Here is a 14,685-nt window from a genome sequence, read left to right as displayed (position 1 = left end):
TATTATTATTTGATTGATATGCCGTACTGCCAACTGGCGTCCTTCTTGCGCTTCGTCGGGCGCTTGTTGGTGGATCTGCATTATTCAGTCGTAGGGCAGAAAGGGCACCTAATGTTGATGACCCGTAAATCTAGGCCCCCGATAACTCCGAGCTATTCTAATGTGTAAGTGCGTGCGTGCCCCTTGTTCGGGACATGATTTCCCATTCATTCCTGCCACCTGCGTGACTTTCCCTTTCCCATACGCCAGCCCGGCTCTCATACCAACGCCCCGCTCGTCTTTGGCCGCTTGTCCTTCATCGAACCGCGGCCCCCGAACAGCGAGCTCACGAAGCTCTTTTTCCGCACCGCCACCTTGGTAGGCTTCTCTTTGGGTTCCTGTGGAGGCGTGGGGGATGCTCTGGTATCGTGGTCGCAATCATGGGTGTGTCATCTGTGCTGCTGGGCGGAGTGGGCAGCTTTGCCTCCTCCCTCATCGACATGGCGGAAGATGGCCGGAGGCCGGGTAGAGACTGCGGGGTTGGATTAACATGCTGTCGTTGTCAACGCCTCGCCCAAGGAACCTCGCGTCAACTTACGCGAACACCTAGCATCTTCTTGGTCTTTGTGGCCGCCCTGGAAGGGGCCCGGCCTATCGCCGCTGCATCCTTTAAATTCCTGTCCGCGTCGTCCATCTCGCCTGCTACCGTCTTCCCGCTGCATGCCATGTTTGCTTCGGGTGTGGCTTCAAAGCGAACATAGCCCCGAGAAGTCGGCACCCCCAGGGTTTCCTGGATATGAATCTGGATCAGAGCAGCATTCCTCTTGTTCGTCGTAGGCTGGACCAAGCTCGGGAGAGCGTGGATGGTCAAGGTATACGCCGGTTCAAAGGAGCCACCAAACATCATACACATGGTATGCTGAACATTGATAATAATTGAAGACATGGGCCGCTGGTAGCGGTTGGAGATGTGGTAGGAAAGATCCGTGATGAACGAGAATTCATCGTCGATCTGTCTCAAGGGTTAGCCAGGTGCCAGGCACACTTTATTATGCATGCTCTTGCAAGCTGCGCACAGCAGCAGACAGCTCGGCGCACTCACTATACAGTTAGTTTTGAACTCGGCCATGACAATCGCCTCGTTGCGCACCCGGTCCATGGCCGGGTTGCTTTCCCTCGTAGCCGCGAACTCATTTTCGTAGTAGGCGCTCTTCTTCTTGGCCAGCCCGGGTTGGACCTGCGACTTGCGACGGTATAACATATCTCCAGGTAATGGTCGGTCGACGCTTCGCATCAGGTGGTTGCCCTCAACAATACTCGACTTGGACGAGGAGCGCGACGACAGTGCCTTGCGTTGCGCGAATAAGAGACCGTCTGCTGCCGCTGTTCCCGGAGGCGTTGATGACGCTGACGACGGAGTGGCAGCAAGAACGGCCGGCTCCTTGGAGAGCGGACTGGATGATACTTTAGCACCCGAGCCAGAGGGCGACAAGCTAGCCCCCTGGAACTTGCTGGGCGCTGCTCCATTTTGAGATGTCGTTGCGGCGATGTATGGCGCACAGACTGGGTGTAGTAATGCCCTATGGGCTCCCTAACGCATCAGGTGAGGCTTCACGATAGTCGCTAGCGCTCAGCTGAAAGAGTAGCTGCGGGTCTCGCCGAACGGAAAGCCCCCAGATCCTTCTAGTGCGCCGATTGCAGCTTCTTGGGAATCTAAAATCTGCAAGGACGGGAGACTTGGGTGTCAGGTTCCTCCTGCTCGGGTCTGTAGATTGGCTTTTGAATGTTTGGGATTGTCTCTGTTTCGCGGCTGGTCCATAGACGTCAAGTCCTTGGCTGGTTGGTGTCCAATGGAGGGGCAATTGCCAACTTCGAGAAGCAATCTGGAACCGAGCTGAAGGCTCGCACGCAGTGGACGCTGGTTATTGAGATGGTTGTCAGGTGCCTAGGGCCAGCAAGCAAGGCGTGTGCACTGGTGTGTTTGTTACTTTGGCGCAACTAAGGAAAATAGGTATTTCGAGCAACACGGCGAGGGGATCTAAATCTCGTGCGAGACAGAACTGGGAGACATAAAAGCATAAGCTTCAAGACCTCTCGGGTGTTCATTTAACGGAGGAGAGAAATAAAAGAAGAAGACTATGTGGCAGTAACAAACAACCCACCTCCTCTGCCTCCCCCCCATCGATGCTATTCAAGAGATGGATGGATGTGTAAGTAGGTCTTGCCGGCAAACGGAACACCACCTTACGGGGAAGAAGCGGTGCAACGGGATACATCAGACCAATTCCCAAACCAGATGCCACGACAGCTGAGATGCGGGATGATTAGGTGCATCTTGATTGCCCTCCCACCACCTGTTTAATAGCTACATGACGATGTCTTATCTTCGCTTCGTATGCCTTCGCAGCCCTTGCTTCGTTCTCCCTTCACTCCCCATCCCATCGGCACTAGGGAGGCATGATCTGACCATGGCTGCTGGATACGTGCAGAAACGGCGGTCGATAAGTGCCCAGCGTGACCAACCCAAGCCTTGATATTCCTTGGCTCCGGTCAGCAAGCAACACAGCCGAGCTCTCTAGGCCCGTCGTACAACGCATAACTGATACCTCCTACCTGATTTAGTATCCGTAGGTAGCGCCAACTCCCACAATGAGAAGAAGGGAGGGGCGGGCGATACGGACAACGCTCTGCACCAACAAATGCCAAGATTATTCATTCCCCCAGCGCAGCGTTGCCGTTCCTTTTCTTCAAATCATTGAATAGATTGGTCCCCTTTCATGATAAGCACATGCATCTCGAGCCGCAACGACTGTCGTCCTTTTGATAAGATAGATATCTGCCCGTCAAGTGTTATCCACCTGCACATACGTACATACAATGCTACTTCACAGCGTGGGGGGATATTCGTTCTAGAACTGGACCCTAGTTGCGTGTCGGAGATAGCGTCAACGTACTGCTCCTCTGCTACCTTACTACATAACATAACCTTGAATCACCCATTTCAGGCTTGAAGTCTTCATGCAACCAGATGCCTTGCTTGTCACCTTGGCTCAATACGACCTGACGGGTTCCAGCTTTGTGTGCTGTAGCAGCGGATAGAGGGTAATTGGCGTTCCAAGGCGACACCCGGGCTATGTGACCTCCCGCTGCCAATCAAGACGATACACTGCCCTCAGCCTCAATGCAGGAGTAGTACAACCTGGGGTCGTAGCCGATCCCGATCAAGGGCGGATGCGATTTGTGCGTATTTGTTTATATTAATCTGGAGAACTCGTAGACAGGGCCCGTTGCGTTTGGTACAGCGCTGCAACTCAAGTGCAGGTACAGCACGCATCAAAGTGACCGCCGTTGGGAGAGTATACAATGGACACACTAAGCAGAGCTGATGTCATATCCGACATACGGCTTGCGCGTCATTATTCAGATGCTTCATTACTACTAATGTACAGTTCATCATGCGCATCGTCCCCCATAAGGGAAGCGGCCTCCCCGAAATAAAAAGCGCGTCTGGCGGCCCGAACCTAATGCTGGCTCCCCGAAATGGCGGAGTCCCCGGGGCTCATAATCCACATCGTTTGAAGGCATTAACATATTCAATCAAGGACCTGCCGCGACTTTCTTCACCGCACATCCTCCCAGCCGATGGGAAGCAGGACACATTCCCTTTAGGACAACGCAGGGCTTCCCTTGCGTGACCGCTCAGCACCAGCAGCTTTTCTCTCGAGCATCATCTGATAACCGGCGAGAGAAAGGATGAGAGCCTCCACGGGGATCAAGATGATGGAAAGGTAGAGAGCCGTCTTGGTCTCCTTGCAGATGGCGCCGAAGTGAGGCTTCATCTGCATCGATACAGACTCCCACTGGCAGCTCCAGCTCTGTACCGTGTCGACAGTGGTGGAGGCATTCACAGCATAGAAGAAGATCATGGCGATCATGACCGCCACGAAGCCGACGAAAGGAGCCGCAAATGTAACCGGAGTGTGGAGCGTTGTGCTGTTGCGGAGCTTTGATTGGCGCTCGTGTTAGTACCGTGCTCGCTCGCAGGAGGAATGTAGGTGAGCCCCGGCTGCATCACTTACCATCTTCACCTTGCTGAAGACAAGGGACACGATGTTGGTCAGCACGACGAGGACACTGCCGATAACCAGGGCCACCGACGGCCGAAGGTCGAAGTGCCGCGGCCACAGCGGCAGGTGGAAGTCGGGCGAGACGCTGGTGGTGTTGTAGACCATGAGGGCGTCACCCGAGGTTCCGAGGATGGTGAGGCCACAGAGCAGGGCAAGGGCTGTCAAGCCTACCCTGACGCTGTCGACCAGGCGGATCGACTTGACATGGCCCTGGTAGGCAACGTCACGGGGATCGACCTCGAAGTCAGAGGAAGACGCCGTGACTTTGGTTTCGTTGGCCATGATGAACGGGATGAATGGGTGAGTCGTATGACAGGTGGGATGACGATCGATCCGTATGAAGTCACTTTACCAGAAAGAGTGGGATAACCAAGGCGCAGCAGCCAATATCAAATAAGGAGGGAGCGTGAGAATAGAACAAGGAGACGAATAGAAAGGAAGCAGGCGCTCGTAACAGGAGAATAATGGTGCTGATGAACGGCAAAGAAAACGAGGAAAGAAACAACGGTATTGCCAACCTTTTGAAAGACGCGAAACACTCCTGATATCAACGAAGCGCATCAAATAGCCGCTCAGACTTCTGGGGCTGTTTCTTGCGATTTTCCCTCTCTCCAAGATGCGACTCATCCGACGCGCTCAAGGTGGTCTAGTTTCCCCTGCTGCTACACATGTAATGCTGCCGCCGTAGTGGTGGGTGTGTATGAATTTTGGTGTGAGTGAAGTTCTAAGCTTAGCACGCCTGCGATGCATGTCAGAGAGCGTGTCTCCAAAAGCGATGCGCCTATGCAGGCCCAAACCCCAGTCAACAGGCCAGTCAGATCACGACAAGTCCGGAATTCGAGCAAGCAGGGGCCAGGGGAACGGTTCGAACGTACATAAACGTCAGAGATTGGCTGTCGGGGTGTGCAGCGCGGCCAAAATTGGAAACCTCTGGGCGCTTAACCTGGGGAAAGGTGTGCAGATCGGCCAATAGCGACGGAGCGGCAGGGGCAATGGGCTAAAATGGATAACACACATACGGACATCTAATTCGAGTACCGCCCGCACGCCGGGCAAAATAGACCATGGCTGGATTTTAGCCCTCGGCAACCTCGCTTTCATCATGTCGAGTGTTTGCACTTGCATACTTTGCAAATGTCTTGTATTTAGCGCGCTCAGAGTATCCGCAGCTGCAGTCTTCCCAAGTCAAGCATTGAAGCGATTTGCGTCGCTGCTTACTTACCTTCGCGTATGCACGAGCTGACGGTGTATTGCAGCTTCAGGTCTGCATAGGGGTTTCATAGGAGTTGCAGGTGATGGGGGACTCCGAATACCTCCCAACGTCAGACAACTCGAATGACAACCAATTCGGAATTCTGGCGGCTGGCAGTGGCGGGCGCTGAAGTGATTGAATGTCTGATCGAGACTGTATGCCGCTTCATTGGACTGCAAGTGATTGCTCTCAGCTCGAGCAAGCCCTCAACAGTAATCATGTCATGCTACTTACGGAAGATGGATCAGAAACCGGCACATTGGTTCAGATGAGTGAGATTGGATCCTAGCCGACTGACCGCTTTGCCAATCAGGTTGCAAATAAAGCTCCGAGAAGGAGACATCCCAGTTCCAGTACAAGATCGTAGGCCTCGTAATTACTATACAGGCAAAGGTTTAATAACTAGCGAACAGACGGCGATCTTGACCGCAATCAACCCATGAGGACTCCTGCTAGTCTGTCGGGCCGGCGGGCATTCTATATACACGCCATCACAACACAGCCAGGGCGCCAACCAGTCAGGCAAGAGTAGGCAAATGATTAGTTCGAGGCACTTGTGCCTCAAAATGCTACTTTTATTGATCTGCCGGCATGAGAACTTCCTAGATACACGCGAGCCGTAAACTCCTATTGATCCGGGAACCTGCAAAGATCTAATCTTCCCAGCCACGAACGTGGTTCAAGTGCAAATAAAAATGTGTGTCGAGAAGTACGAAGAAGGCCCTCTTCTAGGCTGGGCAATTTCAGTAGCAACTGTCAAGTAAATCAGTACGCGATCGTACCATTCTGTGGGGTCCATCAGCCAGCAAGTCGGATTTCCTCGCTTGCTGACTAAACCTGAAGAGAGGGCTAGGGGCATCATAGCCATCTCGTCTCACTGGGATCTAACGCCCAATTACCTGGCTTTTGTACGCAGCACTATACAGGGCGTGACCTATTGTGGGTTAGTAATCGGGGAACTCGGGTTTGGCCCCTCAAGTGGGAGTAGGAAGGGAAGCCGGATTAGTTGATTGCGGACGTTTCGGCGGGGGCAGGCTGCCGTCGTTTGGTGCAGGGCGCTTTCGCTGAGCTCCGTTGGCAAGGGCTCCCGGCTTCTTAGGTTGCCGGGTAGGCTTGACCTCGCCCGGGTCAAACACATCGTCTGGCAGATTAATGCTGCGGCGTATTAGTTGAAAACCATGAAGGAGTCATTGTGACTACGTACCTCTTGACATGCTGGACGCTCAAAGAGCTCAAGTGGGATAGAGGTTTGTCTTTATACTTGTCCCATCCGAAGCACGTGTCCTTAAACTCGTTAACTTGGTAGGAGAGATCCAAAGATTTGGCACCTGCAAGGTTAGTAATTTTCCCAAGGAAAGCGATGGAGACTTGGTCTTGGAAGTCTGCGATATAGGGGTCTTTGTACGAGGCACACCTACCTTCAGCGAGCTCGAGCCCGATGTAATGGGTTGTCGTATATACAAGTAAGTTAGACCAGGGGTCGTGTTTCAACTCGCCCGTCTTGCCATCATCTGGTTCAGATTTGGCATCAGGATTTGCCGAATCAGGCTGGGCGTTGGAAGCTGCTTGGCCATTGGAGGCTGCCAGCTCTTCGCCCTCGGCCTTGACGCCATTTGTCTCGCTATTGGCTGGCGCATCGTCCTTCTTTTCGTCTTCTTTGACGATGTAAGCCATGCTGCCGTCCTCGACGGCCTCATACTGCTGCTCGTTCTGAACCCGATGGCGTCGCTCAAAGCCTTTGTTGAATGGGTGGGCAATGGCGATGGAGTGGTGCTTTTCCAGGCTTGCAACTAAGATTCTCACTTTCGACTCGATATATCCAGACCAGATCTTATGCGCCTCATCTTCCTTGGACGTACTTATGATGGCAAGATAATACTTGTAACCCTGTGTGAAGAAGCTGTGTTTCACAAACAAGTCTTTCCACAGCAGTTTGCCTCCCATGATCTTCGTCGCAATTTCACCTGCTCGAAGCAGTTCCCTCTGTATGACTTCCTTGTTCGAGTGGGTAATGTTGAAGGTTGAGCACATCTCTGGATATGCGGGAGTGATGACTGGCATCAGATGAAAGCTGTCACCCCTGTACACCTTCGGATTCCAGACACGGACATTCAAAGGACCCTCCTCCATTGCTTTCAACATGACGGGCTGTGGCCATGGCCACTTGCGGATAAGGTGGAAGAACTTGGCGACGATCGTAGCACTAGAAGCTTTCGGATATAGCTGGCAGACACGCGCGACTAGCATGGCCCAAACCACACCTCCTGGAAAACCAACAATATTGGCGTAGATGGCGCGTCGTTGAGCCCACAGCTTGATGGCGCGCAAAGCCAGGCGAAATGTGCTCTGTTCGGGAACCAGATTGAGGATCTCATTGGTGACTCGTGTGCCATTGACGGATCGTAATTCGGCGTCGTCGAGACCGCGCAAGTAGGAGTTGTCGCTGAGCTTGAGCTGGCCATGAGGAGGAAACTGATCCAAGGTGGCGATCCTGGAGAAAATCAAATCAATGCTGATGCCCCAGTACTCAAATTTGATGATGGGTACGAAGGCATCCTCGACGGGCGTCAAGTCCGTGACAGCACCCTTTGGGAGCCATCTCTTCGAGCATCTTTGGAAGGTGTTCGAAGTAATCCTGACGCGTCACGTATCTAGGAGCGACGACCAAGGTGTCTATATCAGAACCAGGACCGTAGACGCCCAAGCAGAAACTGCCATAGGTGAAGACCTCGCCGCGGGCATCTCGGATCAGGGTAGGGTTGCGAGGGTATTTCTGCTTTGCGATTCTCCGAACGAGCTCGTCCACGATTCGTTGAATGTCGGCGAGAACCTTTTTCCTGCATGATGGGAATTGCATTAGTTGATGGCCAGCATCGCGACGGACCTGTTCCAGCTGACTCACCTCGTGTTGGTTTCCTCGGCGGACTCGAAGGTGCCCTGCCGCTTCAATTCTTCGAGTAAGGCATTGCTTGCCTGGGTCTCTTGGGGCGTTGGTAAGACTGTCGAGACAGGAGGGGTGAGGCCCCAACTCCGCTCGCTCGTCATTGTTGAAGGGCGGTCTTGGAAAGAAGAGACTGTGGTCGACAAAGATTCTGCAGAAGGGTCAAGGTGAAGAGAGAAGTCTTGTACCGAGGAAGCTCGGACGAGTTTACACAGCAGCCATCAACAAGGCGAAGGAAGACGCGGTAGATTTGGTTTTATCTGCTTCCCCGATATCCTGGCGGCGGCGCTAACGAACGAATACTTTATTAATGGCCGGTGTAGGGTAGGAAAACGGCAGGCGCATGCGGCTGCAGAGGTGTCGATGTCTGCGTTTGCTCGGGTGGGATGAGAGTGAAAATGCGAAATGCGAAATGCGAGACCCTCGAGCGGATGATGGACTTGAGCTGCAGTGGTACTCCGTACTGTATGTATCTCAATCAGATTGGATTGGTGAATCTACGCACTAGCTCTACGTGTTTGTACCAGGTCTGGTACCAGTAGCCAGGCTGGATCCACTCTTGACTGCGTGCCAACAACTAGCGCGCGTCTACCCTGCACTCTGCTCTTTACGGCACTCGGGTGCTGAGGAAGAAGCCGAAAAACGATGATCTATTAAATGAGATACTGTCCGGTAGCATGCATACGTGGGATGAGCTGTACACATCCACCCATCGTGGACTCAGAACATGCCATAGCCCGGTATATTAGGTCTGTCCCCGCTGCTGATGCGAATTCCCTACGTAAACCTCAGAAGCCCATCCCCCAAAGCCTGGTCCACTCATCTGTGAGCGGTGCAGGCTCCGGCTGCCAACGTTGTCTCGCCAGCAAATATGCCAAACCGCCTATGATACTGAGGCCACTCAGAACCTCCAAAGCAACCCAGCCTTTCGCTTTCAGGTCCGTCACCACTTGAAGGAGACCGAGGGGGTCTTGGTGGCGGAGCGTCCTGCGTGATGCTTTTTGCTTCACGTTTTGTTGCTTCTTGCCGGGCCTGCCGGCCTTTGGCGCATTAACTGCCACCAGTGTGCCGTCCTGGGCACACTCGACTTTCTCTGTCAACCATACTGCGCCGTCTCCTTTGGCCAGCGCCTCATACTTCATTCTTTCATTCGTCATACTTTTCTGGAGCTCGGCAGCCCAATCGACCAGGCGAAGCTGAGGTGGGCTGCTACTACGAACCTCGGGGTTAATTCGGGCTAGGGCGAAAGAGGTTGGGGTCATGGGAGAAACGCCCCGCGTGGCCGGGAGGCTCAAAGGCTGATATAAACTCTTCGGCCGTGAAGGGTTCGCGGCTTCGCGCCATCGAAGATACTTCTTGACAGCAGAATGTCGTAGCCATGAGGATCCGTTGGCGCTGAGAAGTTGCTCGACCAATGCAGGAAGCTCTGTGGGAACCAGAGGCTGTACATAGTCTGAACTCATCAGCAAACTAGCATCCATCACGTCATGGTCTGATCCGTTGGCACTCGATACTGCATACAGCCCATTCGGGGCACCCGAGGAAAGGCTCTCGAAATTGATCGAGGAGAATGTGAAGGGCCGAATGTCAGAGTCTTCCAATTGCAGGGAAATCCTCTGCTTCAAAGATTTGATCTCCTCGGCCGAGTGGCTGTCAGCCCGTGCGAGGAGCGGGATAACATTCGTCAGGGCCGCCAGACGGCGAATATATTCGACATCAGCACGTTTGAGACCTAAAACGGTATATAATCAGCTCAAGCATGTAAAGTGGGGGAGAAAGGTTGTGTGTGTCATACCGCCATCGATCATGTACAGAACCGCGTCTACCTGGAACCCACCGCCACCGCCAAATAAGTGAAGCATTTCTTGGTCGCTCAACGAGTCGGAAGATGCTCGGACAAGATGCTCTTCCACATAATCGACACAGGGCACAATGCTCTCCATGGCCTACGCGTGTCAGCAGGTCAAGAAGCTTGGAAAGAGGTTCACGAACTTACCGAGGAGCCTCTCCCATAGCCTGGGGTATCTACGAAGCAAATATTACGGTCAAGAACACTGTCGCCAAGACTCTTCCGCCTGGAGTCGGCGCGACATTCGTCGAGCTCCGCCCACCATTCAGGGTAAGGCTTGGTGCTGGCGAATGTTTCCGTTATCTGGTTGGTGGAATCCGAGGGCTTCCTCTTTGGTCCCGCCGGCTTTTCGACAATTCGTGAGGGTCTCCTGCTGCCGGCGGGGGAGACTTTAGGATCCACGTGGACGATATGCTCGCAAGTTTGCACAATAGCCTGGATTAAAGACGTCTTTCCAACGCCCGAGTCTCCGGCAACAAGCACTTTGAGACGTCCAATGCTTTTACCGACCTCGGTGAACGGGCGACGGCTAGGCATCTGGATGCTGGGCATAACTAGTTGCGGGGCGTTACCACTGTCAACCAGGGACGAGACTTCTTGCCGGAATGGTTCGTAATCCTCATCCGAGCTGATAGCGTTCTCCGAGATGGAACCCGAGAGTGAGTTCCGTCTGGAAGATGGGCCACTGATGATGGACCCGGCGCATGAGGTTCCCAGCGTCATGGGCGTCATGGGCCGCGACAAAGATTGGAAATCATGCGACCGGATGGATGCTGGGCTGTGCGTCGCGACCGAGGCGCGTGGCACTGGCGACGGCGCAACCCCGCCATCTCTACCAGAGTTCTGCCGGGAAATGTCTTGATGCCTGGAACCATCTGAAGTTTTGTCATCTTTACGCGCAGTCAAGATGGCGGAGTCATGCCCCTTTCTCGCGTCTCTCGGGTGGGGGAGGGTCGGGCGCTCGAGGCAAGCATCGACGGTAGCTTCGTCGGCGAGAAAGAAGGACATCTGGTTGTTCGCACCGGTGACGGCGCGTGCTGGGTAGTCGGACGAGCGCTGGCGCCCGAAGACGTCGTCGCCGGGAAGTGGGCGCATGTTGGCAAAGTTACATGGATGTGTACGTAGATAAGTGGATGATAGATAGGAGCAGCACGCCGTGCCTAGATCATACGGCTATTTGAAATGCACATGGGTCAAGAGTGGAGGCACAGGAGTGTTACAAGAGATCAGTCCGTTTGATAGAAAGCTGCAGTGTAGTAGTGATTTAATGGATGTCGTAGATGTGTATGTCGAGGGATGGAGGATGGGAGGTGGTTCATGGCTGGAGATGGTCCCGGTCCTGGACTGATAAAGAGATGCGCTAAACATCCAGACCCCGCATCCACCGTGCAGGGTACCTGCCGGCCGGCCATCATTGAAGAACACGTGCATCAGGCTGGAAGTTGGTGAGTGACCGGTTTGGAAGACGGGTGATGCGAGATGCGCAAGGGAAACCTTGCCAGTCGACTTGTCCCTGTATACTACTTCGCACATCGCCATCTGTCGCGCTGCTTGTGCCTATCTTTACGTGCCTTGGCACGATTGTGGCCAGTCGTATCCTTCCCAAGTCAAGTGCTAGTAGAGGTACTGCTGCTCGTCTGCATGCATGTACGTAGGCACTTACTTAGTTAGTATAGAAAGAGAGAGTGGAAGTGGAGATCGGGCAGTGAGTGAGTGTCAGGAGCCTCTTCGTCGTTGGGGTAGGCAGACTCCGCAGTTACACCAAAGATCACTCGCCCAGAGTACACGATGGCTGATGCTGATTAGAGCTGAGACGCGCCCGAGAAGTCGTCTGCCTTGCGCCTCCTGCGACAAATACCAATACCAATCTAAGTGACTCGAAGTCGAAGAGAGCCGGATTCGGGCAGGGAACCCCCCAAATATCATAAATCTGGAAGGGTCCTACTCTGGATCCACGTCCTGGACAGCAGCCGGGGTTTCCCATAGCGCCCCCCCGTGGCCCCCCCTGCCACGGAATTTTGCCCCTCATTGGATCTCAATCTCAGACTGATTAATACTTTTTACCAGCTGCTGTCTGTTCCCTGCGAACAGCCTTGGTGTTTAAGCGCCTGCACCTCTAAGTAGAGCAAGAAACCACAGACGGGGGAGCAAAGTTTACTGCAAACTGGTTCCGCATATTTGGCTTGCTTTATTCCTCTTCCCTTGCCAACATTTACTGCGCTCTGTCTTCCTCTCTTACAAACTTCGCAGCTTTTGCTTCTTTCTTGCCCAATAGACCCCCGCCTACCAACCCCGTTCCTTGCATCTTCATTGCAGGCGGGCCAAACAGTCTTTCCAGATAACCGCCCGTTCGCTGTCCAACCCTCAAAACGGCGGAGAAGGCCGTTCAGCCAGGAGCCCGTGGCAGCCAAGCCTTGGATATCCTGAGCAAGACCTGCACCTCAGGCAGTCTACTGTTCAACCCCGAACATACTGACCGGCAGCCTCCTGCCCCCCTCCCGCACTTCAGAATCTTCCCGAAGCCCGACAAGACCCCACGCTCTTCTCTCATCATGGATGCTAAGAGACATCCAAGCTCCTTCCAGCAGCTGGAAAAGCTCGGAGAAGGAACTTACGCTACCGTACGTGTGCCCCGAGAATACGCGCCTACCTTGCCTTGCCCGTACTAACCAATATCCCACGCAGGTCTTCAAAGGCCGCAACAGGCAGACCGGCGAGCTCGTTGCCCTGAAAGAAATCCACCTTGACTCGGAAGAAGGCACGCCATCAACCGCCATTCGAGAAATCTCACTGATGAAGGAGCTCAAGCACGAGAACATAGTTGCGCTTCACGATGTTATTCACACCGAGAACAAGCTGATGCTCGTATTCGAGTTTATGGACGGCGACTTGAAGAAGTACATGGATACCCATGGTGAGCGAGGGGCTCTGAAGCATAACATCATCAAGTCCTTCATGTACCAGCTGTTAAAGGGTATCGACTTCTGTCACCAAAACCGGGTTCTACATCGTGATCTGAAGCCTCAGAACCTTCTGATTAGTCCTAAGGGTGTTCTGAAGCTCGGCGATTTTGGTCTGGCGCGAGCCTTCGGAATCCCGGTTAACACCTTCTCCAACGAAGTTGTCACCCTCTGGTATCGCGCGCCTGATGTCTTGCTTGGTAGCAGAACCTACAACACCAGTATCGACATCTGGTCTGCCGGCTGTATCATGGCCGAGATGTATACCGGGCGGCCGCTTTTCCCTGGTACCACAAATGAGGATCAGATTATCCGCATTTTCCGAATCATGGGGACGCCTACTGAACGAACATGGCCCGGCATCACACAGTTTTCCGAATATAAACCGACTTTCCAGATGTATGCCACTCAAGAGCTCCGGCAAATCCTCCCGCAGATCGACAGCCTCGGTATCGACCTATTGCAACGGTTGCTAGTCCTCCGGCCCGAGATGCGCATCAGCGCGGCTGATGCTCTACTGCACCCTTGGTTCACCGAAATCCACCAACAACAGCAGATGATGCAGCAGCAACAGGCCATGCAACAGCAGCACAGGGGCTTCGCACCGCAGTCTGTCCCCTCTCAGGGTGGCCAGTATGAGCCTGGATATTGATCAGACTTCCTCTGAGAATCAGCGACCACTAAGCGCCATGGCCGAAATCTCCATATACTGTTACGAAATACAACACCAACAGTACTCGATCAATTACGACAAGAGGACACAATACCTCCCTCCGTGGTGAGCCTCGCAGCTTTGCTAGAGGCGTGTGCCCGGCATTTCCATCACAAGTTGCGCTTTTGAAGCGAATGTGTGCTCTTTCATTTCTCTGTTTCACCGGCTTCACAACGATCAGAGATCTGCTTCGGTCTGGAACGCTCACCCCCATAAGGATATCAAACATGCCCTGCGAAAATCTTCCATTCCCCTGAGGCATAAGCGGTTGGTGCGATCTGGAACATACCGATATATTCATACAAAAAGTAGTTTCCGAACATTCCTACCAGTTTCTTCCCGGCTTCTTGCCGGCCCAAATATCCCTGAAGCTCCGGAACCCTTGTCGGCAGCGGCTTTAATTCTAAGCAAAGCGGCCAGAAAGATATCCTCCAATGACACCAAGATTCGCCAGGAGGCGAACGAGGTCTCGGAAGAAATCGCTACGCCACAGACGCTTAGAAACGGAAGGCATTTCTATCATGGGGGTACATGCGGTCTCTTCTATTTCATCTGCCCTTTTCCAATCAGCGCATCAGTCTTAGTCTTAACTTGAAATTCGCATTGTTTTGCTGGTCTGCCCATTGAGAGGCCAGAGACCGAAGATGAGGATAAAGACAAGGCAGGCGTTTCTAGAGCAAATGGTAATGTTTGATGATAGACGTAATAGTTAGTAGCTCTGCAGCAGGAGAATAAAACTAATCGTCTTGGTTTTCACAATGAGTTTGGTCTTGCACCTGTAGTTTTGAGGCATCCCTCTTGCTTGTGTCGTATGCTTGTTGAGTTGCTGTAACCATTGGCGTTATTGTGGGCGCCTGATTTCTTC

The 14,685-nt window shown here is 53.3% G+C and overlaps 5 protein-coding genes across 5 annotated transcripts; 1 reads left to right on the top strand and 4 right to left on the bottom strand.

Moving 5' to 3' along the window:
- Nucleotides 1-257: 257 nt before the first annotated feature.
- Nucleotides 258-1,506, bottom strand: PG998_008016 (macrophage migration inhibitory factor; the record flags this gene model as incomplete). The annotated part of the gene is made up of 5 exons (XM_066874832.1): nucleotides 258-399; nucleotides 480-511; nucleotides 578-991; nucleotides 1,082-1,386; nucleotides 1,488-1,506. 5 exons carry the CDS (start codon nucleotides 1,504-1,506, stop codon nucleotides 258-260), a joined length of 912 nt encoding a protein of 303 aa, XP_066730777.1.
- Nucleotides 1,507-3,644: 2,138 nt separating this feature from the next.
- Nucleotides 3,645-4,388, bottom strand: PG998_008015 (uncharacterized protein; the record flags this gene model as incomplete). Its single annotated transcript, XM_066874831.1, has 2 exons — nucleotides 3,645-3,983; nucleotides 4,059-4,388. The coding sequence occupies 2 exons, from the start codon at nucleotides 4,386-4,388 to the stop codon at nucleotides 3,645-3,647; spliced, it is 669 nt and encodes a 222-aa protein (XP_066730776.1).
- Nucleotides 4,389-6,332: 1,944 nt separating this feature from the next.
- On the bottom strand, nucleotides 6,333-8,403 carry PG998_008014 (uncharacterized protein; the record flags this gene model as incomplete). The annotated part of the gene is made up of 4 exons (XM_066874830.1): nucleotides 6,333-6,513; nucleotides 6,563-7,959; nucleotides 8,006-8,195; nucleotides 8,261-8,403. The coding sequence occupies 4 exons, from the start codon at nucleotides 8,401-8,403 to the stop codon at nucleotides 6,333-6,335; spliced, it is 1,911 nt and encodes a 636-aa protein (XP_066730775.1).
- A 684-nt stretch (nucleotides 8,404-9,087) lies between these two features.
- PG998_008013 (uncharacterized protein) lies at nucleotides 9,088-11,243 on the bottom strand (the record flags this gene model as incomplete). The annotated part of the gene is made up of 3 exons (XM_066874829.1): nucleotides 9,088-10,031; nucleotides 10,095-10,245; nucleotides 10,296-11,243. The coding sequence occupies 3 exons, from the start codon at nucleotides 11,241-11,243 to the stop codon at nucleotides 9,088-9,090; spliced, it is 2,043 nt and encodes a 680-aa protein (XP_066730774.1).
- Nucleotides 11,244-12,700: 1,457 nt separating this feature from the next.
- PG998_008012 (PHO system negative regulator) lies at nucleotides 12,701-13,760 on the top strand (the record flags this gene model as incomplete). Its single annotated transcript, XM_066874828.1, has 2 exons — nucleotides 12,701-12,769; nucleotides 12,834-13,760. The coding sequence occupies 2 exons, from the start codon at nucleotides 12,701-12,703 to the stop codon at nucleotides 13,758-13,760; spliced, it is 996 nt and encodes a 331-aa protein (XP_066730773.1).
- Between the last annotated feature and the right edge of the window lie 925 nt (nucleotides 13,761-14,685).

The sequence above is a fragment of the Apiospora kogelbergensis genome, assembly GCF_038363985.1.
Source record: "Apiospora kogelbergensis strain CBS 113332 chromosome Unknown utg000005l_segment0_segment0, whole genome shotgun sequence".
Classification (NCBI taxonomy): Eukaryota; Fungi; Ascomycota; class Sordariomycetes; order Amphisphaeriales; family Apiosporaceae; genus Apiospora; species Apiospora kogelbergensis.
This window is presented reverse-complemented; position numbering and strand designations above follow the sequence as displayed.